We start from the raw sequence: 17,805 nt of genomic DNA, 5'->3' as shown, positions 1-17,805 counted from the left end.
GGGAGGCTGATAGCCTAGAGTAAAATTACAAGAATATTGTTTTTTCCAGAAGAACTACAAGTCCCAGCAAGCCTCCCCCGCAAGCTGGTACTTGGAGAACCACAAGTACCAGCATGCAGGAGAAAAACGGGCCCGCTGGTACCTGTAGTTCTACTGGAAAAAAAATACCCAAATAAAAACAGGACACAGACACCGTGACAGTAAAACTTTATTACACACTGCCGACACACACATACTTACCTATGTTCACACGCCGACATCGGTCCTCTTCTCCATGTAGAATCCACGGATACCTGAAAAGTAAAGATCAATATACTCACCTCAGCCAGGGTCCAGAGATAAATCCACGTACTTGGCAAAAAAAGAAAACGGACACACGGACCACCGGACTGAAAGGGGTCCCATGCTGACACATGAGACCCCTTACCCCGAATGCCGGGACACCACGTGACTCCTGTCACTGAAGTCCCTTCAGCCAATCAGGAAGCGCTACTTCCGTGGCGCTCACCTGATTGGCTGTGCGCTGTCTGTGCTGTGACAGCGCATCGCACAGCTCCGTCCATTATATTCAATGGTGGGAACTTTGCGGCTAGCGGTGAGGTCACCCGCCGGTCAGCGGCTGACCGCGGGTAACCCCACCGCTGATGACAAAGTTCCCACCATTGAAACTAATGGACGGAGCTGTGCGATGCGCTGTCACAGCACAGACAGCGCACAGCCAATCAGGTGAGCGCCACGGAAGTAGCGCTTCCTGATTGGCTGAAGGGACTTCAGTGACAGGAGTCACGTGGTGTCCCGGCATTCGGGGTAAGGGGTCTCATGTGTCAGCATGGGACCCCTTTCAGTCCGGTGGTCCGTGTGTCCGTTTTCTTTTTTTGCCAAGTACGTGGATTTATCTCTGGACCCTGGCTGAGGTGAGTATATTGATCTTTTCTTTTCAGGTATCCGTGGATTCTACATGGAGAAGAGGACCGATGTCGGCGTGTGAACATAGGTAAGTATGTGTGTGTCGGCAGTGTGTAATAAAGTTTTACTGTCACGGTGTCTGTGTCCTGTTTTTATTTGGGTATTTTTTTCCCAGTAGTACTACAGGTACCAGCGGGCCCGTTTTTCTCCCGCATGCTGGTACTTGTGGTTCTCCAAGTACCAGCTTGCGGGGGAGGCTTGCTGGGACTTGTAGTACTACTGGAAAAAACAATATTCTTGTCATTTTACTCAAGGCTATCAGCCTCCCATCCGCAGCCCTTGGATGGGGGGGACAGCCTCGGGCTTCACCCCTGGCCCTTGGGTGGCTGGGGGGGGGGACCCCTTGATTGAAGGGGTCCCCACTCCCCCAGGGTACCCCGGCCAGGGGTGACTAGTTGGATATTTAATGCCACGGCCGCAGGGCACTGTATAAAAGTGACCCCCGGCTGTGGCATTATCTGTCCAGCTAGTGGAGCCCGATGCTGGTGTGAAAAATACGGGGGACCCCTACTCGTTTTGTCCCCCGTATTTTTTGCACCAACACCAGGCGCAGAGCCCGGTGCTGGTTTTAAAAATACGGGGGATCCCTGCCCAATTTTTCCCCGCATTTTTAGAACCAGGACCAGCTCGAAGAGCCCGAGGCTGGTTATGCTTTGGAGGGGGGACCCCACGCCATTTTTTTTTTTTAATTTTACCGTTCCAGCACTAAAAAAAAATAAAAAAATAAAAAAAAATATTTAAAAAAATATATAAATAATACTTGTGCCTCCAAAAAAAAAAAAAAAAAGTACCTAATCCCTTCTAATATAAATAGATATGCTATTCCCCCCAAAAAAAAAAAACCAAAAAAAACATGTTTAAAATTTTTTTTATTGTTTTCACCCTCCAAAGTGTGGCGGATTGAAAATGACGAATTTACTGTCTAAAAGCACTGCTGTCGAATTTCCAAACTTGAATTGAATATGCTTTTGTCGAATTGCAGCACTTGTATCATTGCAGAAAAGTCGAATTTGCAAAAAGTCGAATTTCAAAAAGTCGAATTTTGAAAGTCCGTTTTTTTGACGGAAAGCACTGAATTGCATTGACGATTTTTTTTTTTTGGCGAAAATGACCCGAAATTCGACAATTTCGGGAATTCGACCGCAATTGCATATACCCCTATGTCTTAGTGAACAACATAGTGAACTTTAAATAACTTTAAAACACATACACCACAGATAATCCGCACCCTTGGTTACATCACTGTGCTGGTTTATCCATTTTGCTAGATTATCAGTGGACCTTCCGCAGTTTAAAGCTAGGTACACACTATTCAATTATTAGGCCAATTTGCCAATAATCGGATTCTCAGCCAAGTTTATTGTATAGTTTGTATGAAGGACGCGTCAGCGTTTTGCCAATAATTGCCCACATGCACAAACAATCGATATTCGGCTCTATCATTCCAAACCAAAGAGCTTGGCCACAATCTACTGACATTGAGCAGTGTGTGTGCATTCTCAATAATCTGCCCATATTTCCTATATTTTCCTGTCATTAGGTCATCCACCTGGTGTGCGGACATATACAAATGCAGTGATGTGGTCAAAAATTCGTAACTTTAAAAAATAAAAATTATTGTGTGTAGCTCAGATATTGATGCCAACAATTTCCAAAAAAATCGTCCGATTGTCAGGTCAATCAAAAAAAATCTGTCAGTGTGTACGTAGCTTTACTCCCCCCGCAGCACCTAAACCTCCCACAGCCTGACTTCCCCAGCAGCCTAAATGAGCCTCTCCGCAGCCTAACTTCCCCTGGCACCTGATGTGTCGGGATAAAAAGAGGTGCCGGTTAGTCGTTGCTGTACCTGTTTTTAAATTGGTTTATACAGATATGTCCACATACCTATCCTCAAATTGAGCTAAATAGCCCCATTCGCAGGGGTGTTTCTACAGAAGCAGCTGCTTTGAAATTGGGGACCTGCTGCCTGTGACCCCGGGAGCATTTTCTACAGATCTCCCAGCTGCAATCTCTGTTTAGTGCAGCCTCCACACAGCAACACGCACCAGCCTGCCCCTGCTGACTATACAGTGAACTTTAATGCTGTGAACACTGCTCATAAGGAGCTGAGCTCTGGTCGCAGCAGTAATGACTTGGGTGGGGCTGTGGTAAGCCACTGAAGGGAGCACAATGAATAGCCATGTCCTGACCCAGCAGGGATGGCACCTGACCACCCCCAGCCTGCACACCAGCCTCCATGCCAGCTGACCCCACACATTGTGGATTCCTCTGCATTCTGCCCTCCTGAATAGGTTCCTGGCCCGCCCAGTCCCAGCCACGCCGGCATCATGGGTAGACTCTGGAGAGACGGATTCAATCTACTTGTTTTCTGCTGGCACAGGAGCTGGTGCATGTAAGCTCAGGCTGGAGGTACTCACCCTCTTTGCCCCCTCTCTTAATCCGGCTCTGATGCTTCCTGTCCCATTCCTATATTGCCTCAGTCTGACAGATTACTGTCTGATAGGGAGCAGAAATGTTCTGTGCTAATTGTTGGATTCACACCATTTAAGCTTTTTTGTTCTATCGCAGCACTTGACATTTCAGGTACTTTATGTATACCTCTCCAGAGATTTTTTAAATCAACAGTTCAGCTTAGATAAGGATACAAGTATGTACAAAACAGAACACATTGGTCTATTACATTTAGTTATACAGAAAGAAATACAAGAAAAATGTAGTTTCCTATAGATGTCTGTTGCCAGCATCACCCTCATTCGTTTGACAGGAGCATCTCATCGCCACTTTGTGTTATGTTGGGAGAACACTGCTCCCTCTGCTACCTAACACCCAGGCTGTTACTTATTGCTTATCACATGCAACTCTACACTGGCATATCACCACAGCAAACTGTGGGCCTGATTCTGATATGGGCACTGTTCGCATCACTGCTGCATCCTTGCGCACAGCAGCATGCTAACATATACTAATGTGGCAAGAGGCATCTGGTGTAAATAGAAGCCTCCTGATGCACGCGCGATCCGCTGCTGCATCCGAGGATGAGCGTGATCGCAAAACAGGTCCTGCGCATGCACGTACTAATCGGCATTAGGCTTTAGGAGATACTCAGCCGCCCCCCTGGGGCTATCCAGTTACATTTCTTGTCCATGTGTTACTTATTTTGCATTTATATATATTTATTGGTATTTAATTTTCTGAACATGTGACTAAAGTGATATCTGTAAAACTGCCTTTCTGTTCAGAACCGATACAACCAGGCCAAGCTAAGTATTCATGACAGAACATTAAAGGTGGCAGCCGTGGTAGAGAGCCTTGAGAGGGAAATGGAGTTGCTTTGCTTAACCGGTGTAGAGGATCAACTACAGGCTGATGTCAGACCTACTCTGGAAATGCTACGGAATGCTGGTATAAAGGTATGAGTATCCAGCAGTGGTGTGTGTATAGTCCTACACTGTACACAAATACTTATATTTACAGGACAATTATCCTGCCATTAGTAGGAATTTATAAAGAAGAGGTATCTTAGTCTGTGGCACAAGAGGTTTTTCCATAAAAAAACTTAAGTATATATACAAAAAATAGTGCTCTGACACTGACTAAATGAAACCTGATTATAATGTGGTTTCACAAATATGAATGTGGTACTATACCTGAATGCCAGTCAGGAATAAAATGATGGTACAGTTCTAATTACTCAGTAATGAGCTATAAATCATGAATGGGTAATTCATTGAAATAAATATTTATATATAAAGCAATATGGATTAAAATATATTACCCAAATGTAGAGACAATGTATTGTTGTTTTTAGAGAGTGCATTCTCACAATAATAGACTATTTAATACAAAAAAACAACAACAAAAAAGATCTAACAGTATAAGATAGATATTTGAGGCATTAAAAATGAAGAAAACAAAGATTTTCAGACAAAACTAAAATCATTTGTATTCTCTGGTGTACTGTAACGCGTTTCGCAGGTGACCTACGCTTCCTTAAGCTGGAATGTATATAAAATATACTAATGTAATGTATAAAGTGTGACATTACCAGGCTTATTGATCACAATTGTAGCAAAATAAGAAAAATCTATTTAATTTTTATATTTATTTTACTTTTTTGCATTTAGATTTGGATGCTTACCGGTGACAAGCTGGAAACAGCAACATGTATAGCAAAGAGTTCTCACTTAGTATCGAGAAATCAGGATATTCACATTTTCAGACCAGTAAGTCTTTATGTAACAGCTGATTGTACATACGAGCATTCATTCTGTATGAGTGTAGTATCCTATACTTAAAACCAGATGTGTGCATATCAAAAATACTCCTTGCATTTCTGTACATATTGTAGATATTATAATTTTAGTAATATTTTTTATTTGAAGTTAAAATATAATGATACAATTGATATGATAGAAAAGTAGATATTATGGAGGGAGTGGGGGTTGCTCACAGTATTTGCTAAGTAAAACTTGCCAAAACTCTGTGTAACATATACTAATATAATAACAGGGATTTCAGCTAAATCTAAAGCTGTGTTCTGGCGGCTCTGAATGTCAGTTGTGACGCACATGAATTAAGGCCCTTAAGGTTCAGATTAGTGGATTGTATCACTTGAACACGCATTTATAATTCACACTTCACAACATTTACAGGATCCGGTATGATATCCCGGCAGACGGGATGCCGGCTGTCTGGGTTCTATTAACACACGGTTGGTGGCATAGACCCACCAACCGAGTGGGAATTACAGGCGTTGGTATAATGTTGGCTGTCAGGATTCCGGCGTCGGTATCCTGAAAGCTGGGATCCAGACATCCGGCATTTTAACTACATCCCCATTTATACATGCTAAAGCTTACCTACTGTACATACTCTCCTGGAGCATTCAGGAGATTCCCGAATCTCCTCTGGCTCTCCAGACTCAGAGGCTTCACTGGGATTGATGACACCCAGTGTGCATGATGTAGGCTACTGCGCACACGAAAAGGGGGCATGGCCTAGCATAAAGGGGCCATGGCTTTGCTGGAAGTCCTTGATTATATCACTCTGGGGGCGTGCCCAGTATTCCCAGAGACGCGAGGCTGCCCCCGGAATCTCTGCCTGCCTCTCAGTAATAAGATCTGGGTGCTGCACAGTAATGTCACAGTCCAGCACCAGTCTCCCTGTCACTGCGGAGGAGCTGGCATTTTGTTGTCACCCCCTCCAAGGGTGACACCTGGGTGCAGTCTGCAACCCCATAGTGACGCCTCTGTATTGACTCCAGGAAGAGCAGTCATGTCTCCCAGAATCCGCAGCTGACGTGTGAAGTAGGCAGTCTGAGCAGCTTGATTATGCGATTCCTTATTAATACATGGAGCTTACTTATTGTCCTTGTAACCACTAACAGTCTATTTAGACACCTTCAGTTTGTGCCTACCAATGCTCTCAGTTGAACACTCCTATTTGCATTCTTGTCATTGATCCCCGTATACATCAACTAACAAGGTATGTTCTTTATTGCATTGCACAGAAGAATTACCAAATGGCAAATAATTAAACACATAAAATATATGGGAATATGTTAAGCACTCAATGGAATATTTTAAATAATAATTATTTTTTGAACGGAGTGATGAGGAGACAGCAATTTTCATGCACTTTTAATTATAAAATGGTTTTATATCCCAAAATAAAAATGGCAAAGTTGTTAAGACTTCTTGGCTTTCTCCGATAAGACATATGTCTGTTTCTCTTCTAAATGAAGCAGTTTTCCGACAGAAATAATTATTAGAATATAATTTACATGTAAATGCAGTTTGTTGTGAAACATCAGAATAGCAGATTAGGCCCTGCAGACTCCTATTTGCAATTAAATTATTAATGCTTCTGATAAAACTTCAGATCAATTTTTGTTGACCTTTTCGTAAAGTAACATCACAAATTAAGTTTCTTGAATAAAATCTATTTACTTTGAGTTTTTTCTATAGTTTATAATAAGAAGGGAGATTACAATTATGTTAATTTGTTGTGTAAGGCCTTTAAAATTAAATTTGGAAGGCTAATCAATTGTTGGCGGTTTTGTTTTAGGTATACGTGTGCGCTAATATTTTAGAAAACATTCAGCAATGGTATAATTACCACAATATCTGTTTCTATGTCTCATTTCCCATTGACTGTTAAAAGTATAGTTGTTCACGGAATAACTACCAATTAAGCTGTCCACCTAGAAAGAAGCTATGAAAAGAATTGTAATATAAATGTGCAGAATGAAGGTCATGGTGGGGGTTTTTTTTTGTAAATTAAAATATTTTGGGTTAATCAGAGATAAGTTTTACATCTGTTTGCCATAATAATGCTGTAAATGTTAATGTAGGTAAAGTATAAGCACATGAGATAGGATTTTGACCTTGGACAAGTAAGAAAGGCAATATGGACATGTTGCATTGGATTGAGAAATATGTACTCACAAGGGAAAAGCTGAAAAGCTTGGTAAGGTGTAGATAGTTGTGAATTTGTAAGGACCCTGGGATTTATTGGTTTTTAGGAGTTTTGATAACAGTTAATGTTTTAAGACATGGGAGTGTTGAAACCATCCAGTCGAATAGAGGAAATTTTGTTAGGGAACAAATTATATAGATTAAGTAAAGATTTATTTTGCATTTTATGGGGGTTTAAATGAAGGAGATCTAGAGACGTATAAATGTTTGTGACGGTTTCTTTTATGGTGTCATTATTATATATAAGAGAGCATTCGGTTCTGTTATTGAGAATTTTCTATTTGTAATAGACCTGTTTCTCAGTTTGCTACTGCAGATTCTATCAACCTTAGTTTCTCTTACGTCCTAGAGGATGCTGGGGTCCATATTAGTACCATGGGGTATAGACGGGTCCACCAGGAGCCATTGGCACTTTAAGAGGTTGAGAGTGTGGGCTGGCTCCTCGTTCTATGCCCCTCCTACCAGACTCAATTTAGAAAATGTGCCCGGAGGAGCCGGTCACAGCTAGGGGAGCTCTCCTGAGTTTCCTTAGTAAAAGTTACTTTTTAGAGTTTATTGTTTTACAGAGAGGCTGCTGGCAACAGCCTCCCTGCATCGAGGCACTTAGAGGGGAATCAGTGTCCGCCCTGCGGGGTCTGAGCTACTGCCTCCGCTGACTGGACACTGAGCTCCAGAGGGGATAGATCATTCCTTGCCACAGGGGATAGCTCACCCCAGCAGCATGCCGCCACCCCCTTGCAGAGCTGAAGATCGTGGCTAGTGAGACACCGCCCCCCCCCCCCTAGCAAGCAGGGGGCGGTGTGAAGATGGCGGCATCAGGATAGGAGCGCAGTATTAACTGCGCTCCAGGAGGCTCATCGGTACTTAGTGCGGCGCTGTGAGGGGCGCCCTGAGCCAGCGCCTACACCCTACACTGGTTACACAGCCTGTCGGGGTCCCAGGATCTCACCCAGCATCAAACCTCAGGCCAGTATAATCTTATGAAGAGCAGGAACACAGTGCCATTATGGGGGCGGAGCTTCTCAGAGAGGACCCAGCAGCATTCAGCGCCATTTTCCTGCCGGCACAGCGCTGTCCCGGAAGAAGCAAGTCCCTCCACAACAACTCCAGCTATCTCTCACGGTACCAGGGGGTTGTAGAAGGGGGGGAGGCTGCAAAACGACTGTGTAACCTAATAAGGTGCACAGTCAGCGCTGATAAGGGGTCTCCCTTTGTGTTAAAAGCGCTGTGTGTGGGTTGGCTCCAATCTCTGTGTCTCTCTTGCCATTCTTGTGGGGGTGGGGGGGGGGGGGGGACTCTGTCTGCCCTCCCCTGTTTGTGTGTGGAGTGTCTGTGGTCTCCATTAAGCAATGTCCAGGGTCTCTGTGTCATATGCTGCAGAGGATATGTCCTCTCAGGATGACCCCATTCCATGTAATCAGGATAGCACTCGTTTAGCACAGATACCAGCAGGGGACCTGAGTGTTTTTCCTCTCTTGAATATGTGATTTCTCAGACTTCTAATAGAGCAGCACAATCTGAATTTGCACCTCAGGCTTTACAGGACTCTGTGGCAGTCTGGCCCTGTTCTGTCGCCTCAAGGCCCTCCTCTGTATGTTCCCAAACACGTGTTCTTGCACAGATTGGATCCCTGGGTGCGATATACGGTGTCCCAGGGATACAGGCTGTTATTTCATTTATCTCTTCACCGATTTTCAATTCAGGCCTGCCAGATCTGCTGGCAGACAGGACTGTCCGGCACGGCGCCGTCCAGACGTGGGTGGAGGCACAGGTTCTCGTGCCAGTACCACCTCATAAGCAAAACAAAGGTGTCTATTCAACCCTTTTCATACTGTATACCGAAACCGGATGGTTCGGTCAGACCCATTCTAAATTTAAAAAAGACCCTTTTCTGAGGGAGTGCAAGTTCAAAATGGAGTCTCTGATGGCGGTAATATCGGGAGAAGGGGTTTTCCTGGTATCCCTGGATATCAAGGATGCATAACCCCACATTCCGTTTTGGCCGCCGCGTCAAGCAATTCTCCGATTCGCTCTGTTGAACTGTCATTTTCAGTTCCAGGACCTGCCATTCGGCCTCTCCACAGCACCGAGTGTAGTCACCAAGGTGATGGCAAAGATGATGGTTCTCCTCCGCACACAAGGAGTAAACATGATTCCATATCTGGACGTTCTGCTGATAAGGGCATCGTCCAAGGAGAAGCTGTTGCGGTCCATGGCTCTCACGACCCATCTACTCTGAGTCCACGTTAGGATTCTGAACATTCCAAAAGCACTTTGGAACCATCCAGGAGGTTGTCGTTTCTGGGATTGATCCTCGACATGGAAGTGTTGAGGGTGTTTCTTCCACAAGAAACAGCGTTGGTGATGGAAACATCGTCCGGGTTGTCCTGAAGACTGCCCGGGTGTCGGTTCGTCACTGCAATTGCCTTCTGGGGAAGATGGTGGCCTCTTACGAGGCCCTCCAGTACAGAAGATTTCATGCTAGGTTTTTCCTGCTGGATCTCCTGGACAAATGGTCAGGATTTCATCTCCACATGCACCAGAGAATTCATCTGTCGCCGAAGGCCAGGATTTCGCTCCTCTGGTGGTTACAATTACCTCACCGTCCGGAGGGCCGCATGTTCAGGATTCAGGAATGGGTCCTTCTAACCACGGATGCGAGCCTTCGGGGCTGGGGAGCAGTCACTCAAGGAGTAACTTTCCAAGGACGGTGGTCAAGCCTGGGAGCCGGCCTGCCCATCAACATCCTGGAACGAAGAGCCGTCTACAACGGTTTTCTTCAGGCGGCCCTTCTTCTAAGAAATCGGACAACGCAACAACAGTGGCTTACATAAACCGACGGGGCGGAACGAAGAGCAATGTCAGAGGTGACGAGAATACACCTCTGGACAGAAAAACACGCGTTGGCGCTGTCAGCCATCTTCATTCCGGGAGTAGACAACTGGGAAGCAGACTTCCTCAGCAGAAACGATCTCCATCCAGGGGAGTGGGGTCTCCATCCGGAGGTGTTCAAGGAAATAACAGACCTTTGGGAATTACCCCAAGTAGACATGATGGCCTCTCGTCTCAACAAGAAGCTACGGCGTTATTGGTCCAGGTCGAGGGACCCACAAGCAGTGGCAGTGGACGCCCTGGTGTCGCCGTGTGTGTTCCAGTCAGTGTACTTGTTTCCACCACTCCCAAGAATCCTAAAGCTCATAAGGAGAACAAGGGTTCAAGCGATCCTCATTGCTCCATACTGGCCGAGAAGGGCTTGGTACGCGAACCTTCTGAATCTACTGCAAGAAGAACGAGACCTCTTCCTCTTCGGGAGGACCTGCTGCAGCAGGGGCCGTTCGCCTATCAAAACTTACCGCGGCTATGTTTGACGGCATGGAATTCGGGCGCCTGATACTTGCTCGGAAGGGCATTCCGAAGAAGGTCATTCCTACCCTGATGCAGGCTAGGAAAGGGGTAACGTCTAAACATTACCATCGTATTTGGAAGAAATATATCTCTTGGTGTGAATCCAAGAAGTTTCCTACGATGGAGTTTTAACTCGGATGTTTTCTCCTCTACCTGCAAGCAGGTGTGGATATGAGCCTGAGGTTGGGATCTGTGAATGTCCAGATTTCGGCCCTATCCATTTTCTTCCAGAAACAATTGGCTGCCCTCCCTGAGGTTCAGACGTTTTGAAGGGAGTTCTGCACATCCAACCTCCCTTTGTACCGCCTACGGCGCCTTGGGACCTTAACATGGTGTTGCAGTTCCTCCAGTCGGATTGGTTTGAGCCTCTACAGGAGGTTGAGGTCAAATTTCTTACATGGAAGGCGGTCACGTTGTTGGCCTTAGCTTCTGCTAGACGCGTGTCCGAATTGGGGGCTTTATCCTGTAAAAGCCCTTACTTGATCTTCCACGAAGATAGAGCTGAGCTCCGGACACGTCAGCAGTTTCTTCCGAAGGCTGTGTCGGCATTTCATATCAACCAACCTATTGTGGTGCCAGTGGCTACTGACTCCTCAATTACATCAAAGTCCTTGGATGTTGTAAGTTCGATACTTTGGCCTCTGATGATCTGAAGTTCAGTCAATCAGTTCTGCAGGAGCCTCCGCACTCTCCCTCCTGTTCTGGGAGCTTTGGTACATCCCCATGGTACTGATGTAAACCCCAGCATCCTCTAGGACGTAAGAGAAAATAGGATTTTGGTTACCTACCGGTAAATCCTTTTCTCGTAGTCCGTAGAGTATGCTGGGCGCTTCATTTTCCTGCAAGCGTTATTTGGTTCAGTACAAATTTGTTTAGTTTGATACTGCATTGTTACTTGGTAAGTAATGTTTCAACAGATGCTGAGTTTTTTCAAGCTGGTTAGCTTGATGTGCCTTGTATGTGTGAGCTGGTATGAATCTCGCCACTATCTGTGTTAAATCCTTCTCTCGAAGATGCCCGTCTCCTTGGGCACAGTTTCTAGACTGAGTCTGGTAGGAGGGGCATAGAGGGAGAAGCCAGCCCACACTCTCAAACTCTTAAAGTGCCAATGGCTCCTGGTGGACCCGTCTATACCCCATGGTACTAATGTGGACCCCAGCATCCTCTACGGACTACGAGAAAAGGATTTACCGGTAGGTAACCAAAATCCTATTTTCTTTCAGTAAGAAGTTTTCATTGGTCCATTTCAAGGAATTCTCATTCTTTTTGTCTTCGACCTGTTTGAGTTCACCTTTTAATTTGTCAAGTTCTGATGCTCTAGAATGTGTTTGGTTCTTTGATGTAATGAAAGCAAGGCAGTGGCATAACTATCATGGGTGCAAGCGTGCAGCTGCTATGGGGCCTGAGCTACTTCTAGGGCCCACTGCTTCTCTTGCACCAAGTCATGAGTTGTCTCCAAGGCCTGCTGCTCCCCATTCACCCCCTACCACGGTGAGAACGGCCGCCGATAGCAACCCCACCTCCCCCTGCAAGCTACAGCCACGTAGAGGATACAGAGATACGAGCATGGGCCCTACCTGGCCAGCTCTGAGTCCTGGCTGCAGAGCAGTCACCAGTGTCGCGATTCGTCTGTATTTAGGGGACGGGGCCTAATTCCATAAAGTACCCGCCCCCATCAGAGACATCTGCTGTATTCAGGACAGGTAATACTCTCCTGCTTGTTCCCCCTCCCTCTCTCTCTCTCTCTCCCTTCCTCCCCCCCCCCCCCTTTCTCCGACACACTCTCTTGCTCCTCTCTCTCAAATGGCCCCTCTCTCCCTGATACTGTCCCCCTCTCACTCTCCCTGACAATGTCCCAATCTCCCACCCTCCCTGACACTGTCTCTCCCTATCCCTGATACTGTCCCTCTCTCTCTCTCTCTCTCTCTCCCTCTGACACTCTCTCTCTCGCTCTCTCTTTGATAGTGTCCCTGTCTCCCTGACACTGTCTCTATCTCGCTCTTTCTGACACTCTCTCCCTCTCTCTCTCCTTGATACTGTCTCTCTCTCTCCCTGACACATTCTACCTCTCTCTCTCTCCCTGACACATTCTACCTCTCTCTCCCTGACACCATCTCTTTTCTTTCCCTCCCTGACACTATCTCTTCTCTTTCCCTCCCTGACACTGTCTCTCTCCCTCTCTCTGACACTGTCTCCCTCTCTCCCTCTCTCTCTCTCTCTCTCTCTCTCTCTCTCTCTCTCTCTCTCTCTCCCTGACACACTCCCTCTCCCTCTCTGGCTGCGTAGGCAGGTGTCAACATCTATTTGAGGTGTTTGCAATGTGATCGCAATTAAATTGTGATTGCATCGCTGGGCGGCCTTGCCTTTTGTTGGACAGCCCCCAGCATGCGATTTTAGTGGTCGCAGTTTTTGCTAAAATTGCTTCAGTGATTCATATTAGCAATTAATTAAAACTTATGATTAAACATTGGTCTAAAGGTTTTGTTTAGATATATATTTCATGATACAACTATTGATGACTGTGTTCTTTAAAACAAGTGCAATTTACTGTGTGACCCTAATAATCCAAGAACATTGCTTACAGCTACAGTTCACAACCTAATAAAAAGAGACAACATAGTAACATATAGAAAGCTGAAAAAGTCACGAAAATGTGCTTTGCACTGGTTTAAATAGAAAAGCTCAGGTGTAATAACTCTGGAAAGGTATTGTGACTCTTTGTCCTTGGGTTATTATCCTGCTTATTCTGACGAAAGGTGGAAGTTTTGGTGTTTTGCAGTTCAGCAGTCAAATACATTTTTTAAAAAATTGTTTTTGGAAACTAACTTTTAAATGTTTTGTTTTTTCTTATTATGCAGGTTAGTAGTCGGAGTGAGGCTCACTTAGAACTTAATGCTTTTAGAAGAAAACATGATTGTGCCTTGGTAATAGCTGGGGATTCGCTTGAGGTAGGACTTGTCCATCACGGTATTGCTATGCTCAGTGTGTATTGTAATGGGTGACAGAGTTATAATGGAATGTGAAATCGCCAATTAAGTAATTCTCCTTCAAACATATTTTGTGCTTTTTTTTTTTTTTTTTCCCCAAGAAAGAGTATCACTACACATTGGATCTTATTCAGCTTCAGTTGCAGTTTTTCTATTTTAGCAAATCTGCAACTACATACGATCACATGCTGGGGCCCGCCCGGCACAGGGCAAGACTGTCCAGCATCCTAATGCCACCCAGCACTGAGATTGCAATCTAATTGCCATTGCAGCAATTATGGTTGACCCCATCCAACGCAGCTGCGAAGGCAGGAGGTCTGCCGCAATATTTTGTTGTGCAGCGGGTGCATGTGACGTCACGCAACCACCCCAAAAATGTCCCAGACCTGCCTGCATTTTCATAGCCACTCCCCCACAATGCTGTGATGCGTCCTCCGACTGCCCCGTTAACGCCTTTGTCTGTCAGTCAGACAGAGGCATTCACATCACTGCGATGTGATTGCATTTCCTGGGCCGTGCACTTGCAGAACTGGAACTGCACATACGCAATGGCCCGAAAGTCAGGAAAATGTGACTGATTCGCATTAGCGATGCCTGCTAAATGATGAAAAATAAATCAAGTTGCGCTCAACAATCAAATGTAAAAAGCATTTATTTTGATGCATAAAATTTAATAATAATTACAACAAATCTCCCGGGAGTGCAATACACAATTTAGCCTTAAAATAACTTATCTCTGTATCTAAATACTTGATGCTATTCTTATAACAGGAGTGCAGATTATTATTATTCCAGAGTTTATGACCCCAGGGGTGTCGTTTTAAATATGGTAATATAACAACAGCAGTGATTAGTAACTGTTAAGAATGAAATAAAAAGTCTGTGTTGACATGCATGTAACTCACTTGGTCCATATGAGTCCCGAACAGTCCTGATGATTGGTAACTAAGGACTCATTCCAATGATCCTGAAGTGAAATGGACCCTTGTAACAATGAATTAATGCTCACGTAATTGATGCTGTGGGCGAATGCACCATATGGTAAACCACAAGCCGCTGTCTTAGTGATAGGAGGGAGAGCCTGGAGCGGTGTTGCTGCGGTCAGCCGCTGGCCCCTGCACGGGGAGTGGAGAGCCGTGCCTGATGTGACCGCCGGACTGCAATTGCCAGTGTGTGTGGAAGACAGATGGTCACTCGAGCGGCCGCTGGTCAGTAGTCGGTGGTATACCGTGGTGACAGCAATGATGAGGAAAGCTGATCTCCTACACGAACTCAGGCTGAGTCAGACTCCAAGTGATGTTAACAATGATGAACACCTGTATCCTTTCCAAAGGATGAGTTTCCTCATCATTGCTGTCACCACGGTATACCACCGACTACTGACCAGCGGCCGCTCGAGTGTCCATCTGTCTTCCACACACACTGGCAATTGCAGGGAGGCTCAATCGGAGCTGCCCGTGGGAGCACAGGTCAGCCACCTTTTGTTGAGAGCCTGCACACCGTGCCACGCAAGGTAACAGCCAGCCGTCCGGATATTGCAGCCGCGTGTCAGTTTTACACAGCCGCATCTCATCCAGTCCGGCGGTCACATCAGGCACGGCTCTCCACTCCCCGTGCAGGGGCCAGCGGCTGACCGCAGCAACACCGCTCCGGGATCTCCCTCCTGTCACTAAGACAGCGGCTTGTGGTTTACCATATGGTGCATTCGCTCACAGCATCAATTACGTGAGCATTAATTCATTGTTACAAGGTTCCATTTCACTTCAGGATCATTGGAATGAGTCCTTAGTTACCAATCATCAGGACTGTTCGGGACTCATATGGACCAAGTGAGTTACATGCATGTCAACACAGACTTTTTATTTCATTCTTAACAGTTACTAATCACTGCTGTTGTTATATTACCATATTTAAAACGACACCCCTGGGGTCATAAGCTCTGGAATAATAATAATCTGCACTCCTGTTATAAGAATAGCATCAAGTATTTAGATACAGAGATAAGTTATTTTAAGGCTAAATTGTGCATTGCACTCCCGGGAGATTTGTTGTAATTATTATTACATTTTATGCATCAAAATAAATGCTTTTTACATTTGATTGTTGAGCGCAACTTGATACATCTTTCTACATAGGTGTGTTTTAGGGGATTGGCATTCCCTTCCCAAGCTGCTGCTGACACTCACTGAGCGCTCAGCTTATTTTTTCTTTGCCTGCTAAATGATGCCTGTAGCCAGGATTATTCCCATAAGTTGGTATTATACATGAAAGTTACACTGCCATTAAAATGTTTACCCAAGCTGCCCCTTCCCCTTAGCAGATCCAATGAGTTGGATGCAAAGTGGCTGTAACTACGTGACGCCACAGAAAACAGATATACTGTGTTTAGCTAATGCAAGTGTCTGCATGGCTTCAAGAGGGAATCCGCACCGCCCACTGTTTTCTGTATACAGCTGTAACTGTTGTTATTAGTATTGGCATTTGCACCTGCCCTTTGCTGATCGTAAGATACTGTATCTTCCCTTCATTGTACGCACAACTCTGAGTAGCAGAGAATTGTAATGTAGCTATCTCTCTATCTCTTGTACCGAGACCATGTGTTGGCTCCCAGAAATGGATGAACACAGATATCTGGCCAGTATCTTCCTGACTCAGAATCACCAAGAGATAAGCAAACTGAGTAAAAGTGTTTCTGTGCTTGCGCAGTATGGTAAAATCTACTATTTGCACCTGTCTAAGGAGCTGCTTGCAACTCAGAATCAGACCCTTAAACACTTTGTCCTGGGGAATGAAAATTCCCTTTGGGAGTTTGTCCACACAGCCCAATACAATGCCCCATGCACAGAAGGTACAGATTCCTATTGGTTTTCTGGCTAACATGACTATTTGGGCCATTTTGAATGTGGCTATCTAAAATACCATGTAAGCAAGAACAAAACCTGTGTATAGTGGCCCATTTCCAGGTCAGCTTGCCTGTTTTTCCAACAAAATAGTTTGAAAGCTGTGTTTTTACTTTACAGGTTGAGTGTCACATATCCGAATATTCCGAAATACGGAACTTTTTGAGTGAGAGTGAGATAGTGAAACCTTTGTTTTCTGATGGCTCAGTGTACACAAACTTTGTTTAATACACAAAGTTATTAATAATATTGTATTAAATGACCTTCAGGCTGTGTGTGTAATGTGTATATGTAACATAAATGCATTCTGTGCTTAGATTTAGGTCCCATCACCATGATATCTCATTATGGTATGCAATTATTCCAAACTACGGAAAAATCCCATATCCAAAATACCTCTGGTCCCAAGCATTTTGGATAAGGGATACTCAACCTGTATAACGGAAGTCCATCTCAGATGTGCCAGTGAAAATCCCTGTAGATAGATTACTCCACATTCATAACATTTGAATACTGCCCAGTCTTCTTTCTGGCATAGTAAATGGTGCACTGAAATTATGTATACTAATACAAGCATATATTGACTTGCATGAATGTCATCCTAGGATCAGGTTGCTAAAGGTTCTTAAAATAGTCATGCAATAATTCTAAAGCAAATGTAGTTCTTTATGGAGTATAATTAGCTGACTGTAGTGTATAAAAAAATGTCTTCCCTTTCTGCATTACTTAGGTGTGTTTAAAGTACTATGAGCATGAATTTGTTGAACTTGCCTGTCAGTGCCCTGCTGTTGTATGCTGCCGGTGTTCACCAACACAGAAAGCTCATATAGTAAAGCTTCTACAGCAGCACACAGGAAGACGCACATGTGCCATAGGTAAGAGAGAGCGCTGCTTACGATTTAGTGCCTGTTCTATTGCATGTATGTGAGGGCAGTAAGTACTCACGCCTACCAGTCTAAGGGGGTAATTGAGATCTGATCGTTGGGCTACGTTTTTTTCTGCCCTGCGATCAAATAGTCACCGCCTACAGGGGGAGGGGGAAATCGCTGTGCAAGTATGCAATCGCTTCGT

The 17,805-nt window shown here is 44.9% G+C and overlaps 1 protein-coding gene across 2 annotated transcripts in view; it reads left to right on the top strand.

Moving 5' to 3' along the window:
- Positions 1 to 17,805, top strand: part of ATP9B (ATPase phospholipid transporting 9B (putative)) — an 851,783-nt gene that overhangs the window by 780,192 nt on the left and 53,786 nt on the right. For both annotated transcript variants that reach the window (XM_063923317.1, XM_063923316.1), the window contains exons 19-22: positions 4,206 to 4,376; positions 5,091 to 5,189; positions 13,706 to 13,795; positions 17,465 to 17,609. In XM_063923317.1, the coding sequence (XP_063779387.1) occupies positions 4,206 to 4,376; positions 5,091 to 5,189; positions 13,706 to 13,795; positions 17,465 to 17,609 (505 nt within the window). The remainder of the gene's footprint in view (positions 1 to 4,205; positions 4,377 to 5,090; positions 5,190 to 13,705; positions 13,796 to 17,464; positions 17,610 to 17,805) is intronic.

Source organism: Pseudophryne corroboree, chromosome 5 (genome assembly GCF_028390025.1).
Source record: "Pseudophryne corroboree isolate aPseCor3 chromosome 5, aPseCor3.hap2, whole genome shotgun sequence".
Classification (NCBI taxonomy): domain Eukaryota; kingdom Metazoa; phylum Chordata; class Amphibia; order Anura; family Myobatrachidae; genus Pseudophryne; species Pseudophryne corroboree.
Note: the sequence above shows the minus strand (reverse complement) of the source record. Positions and strands in the feature narration are given on the sequence as shown.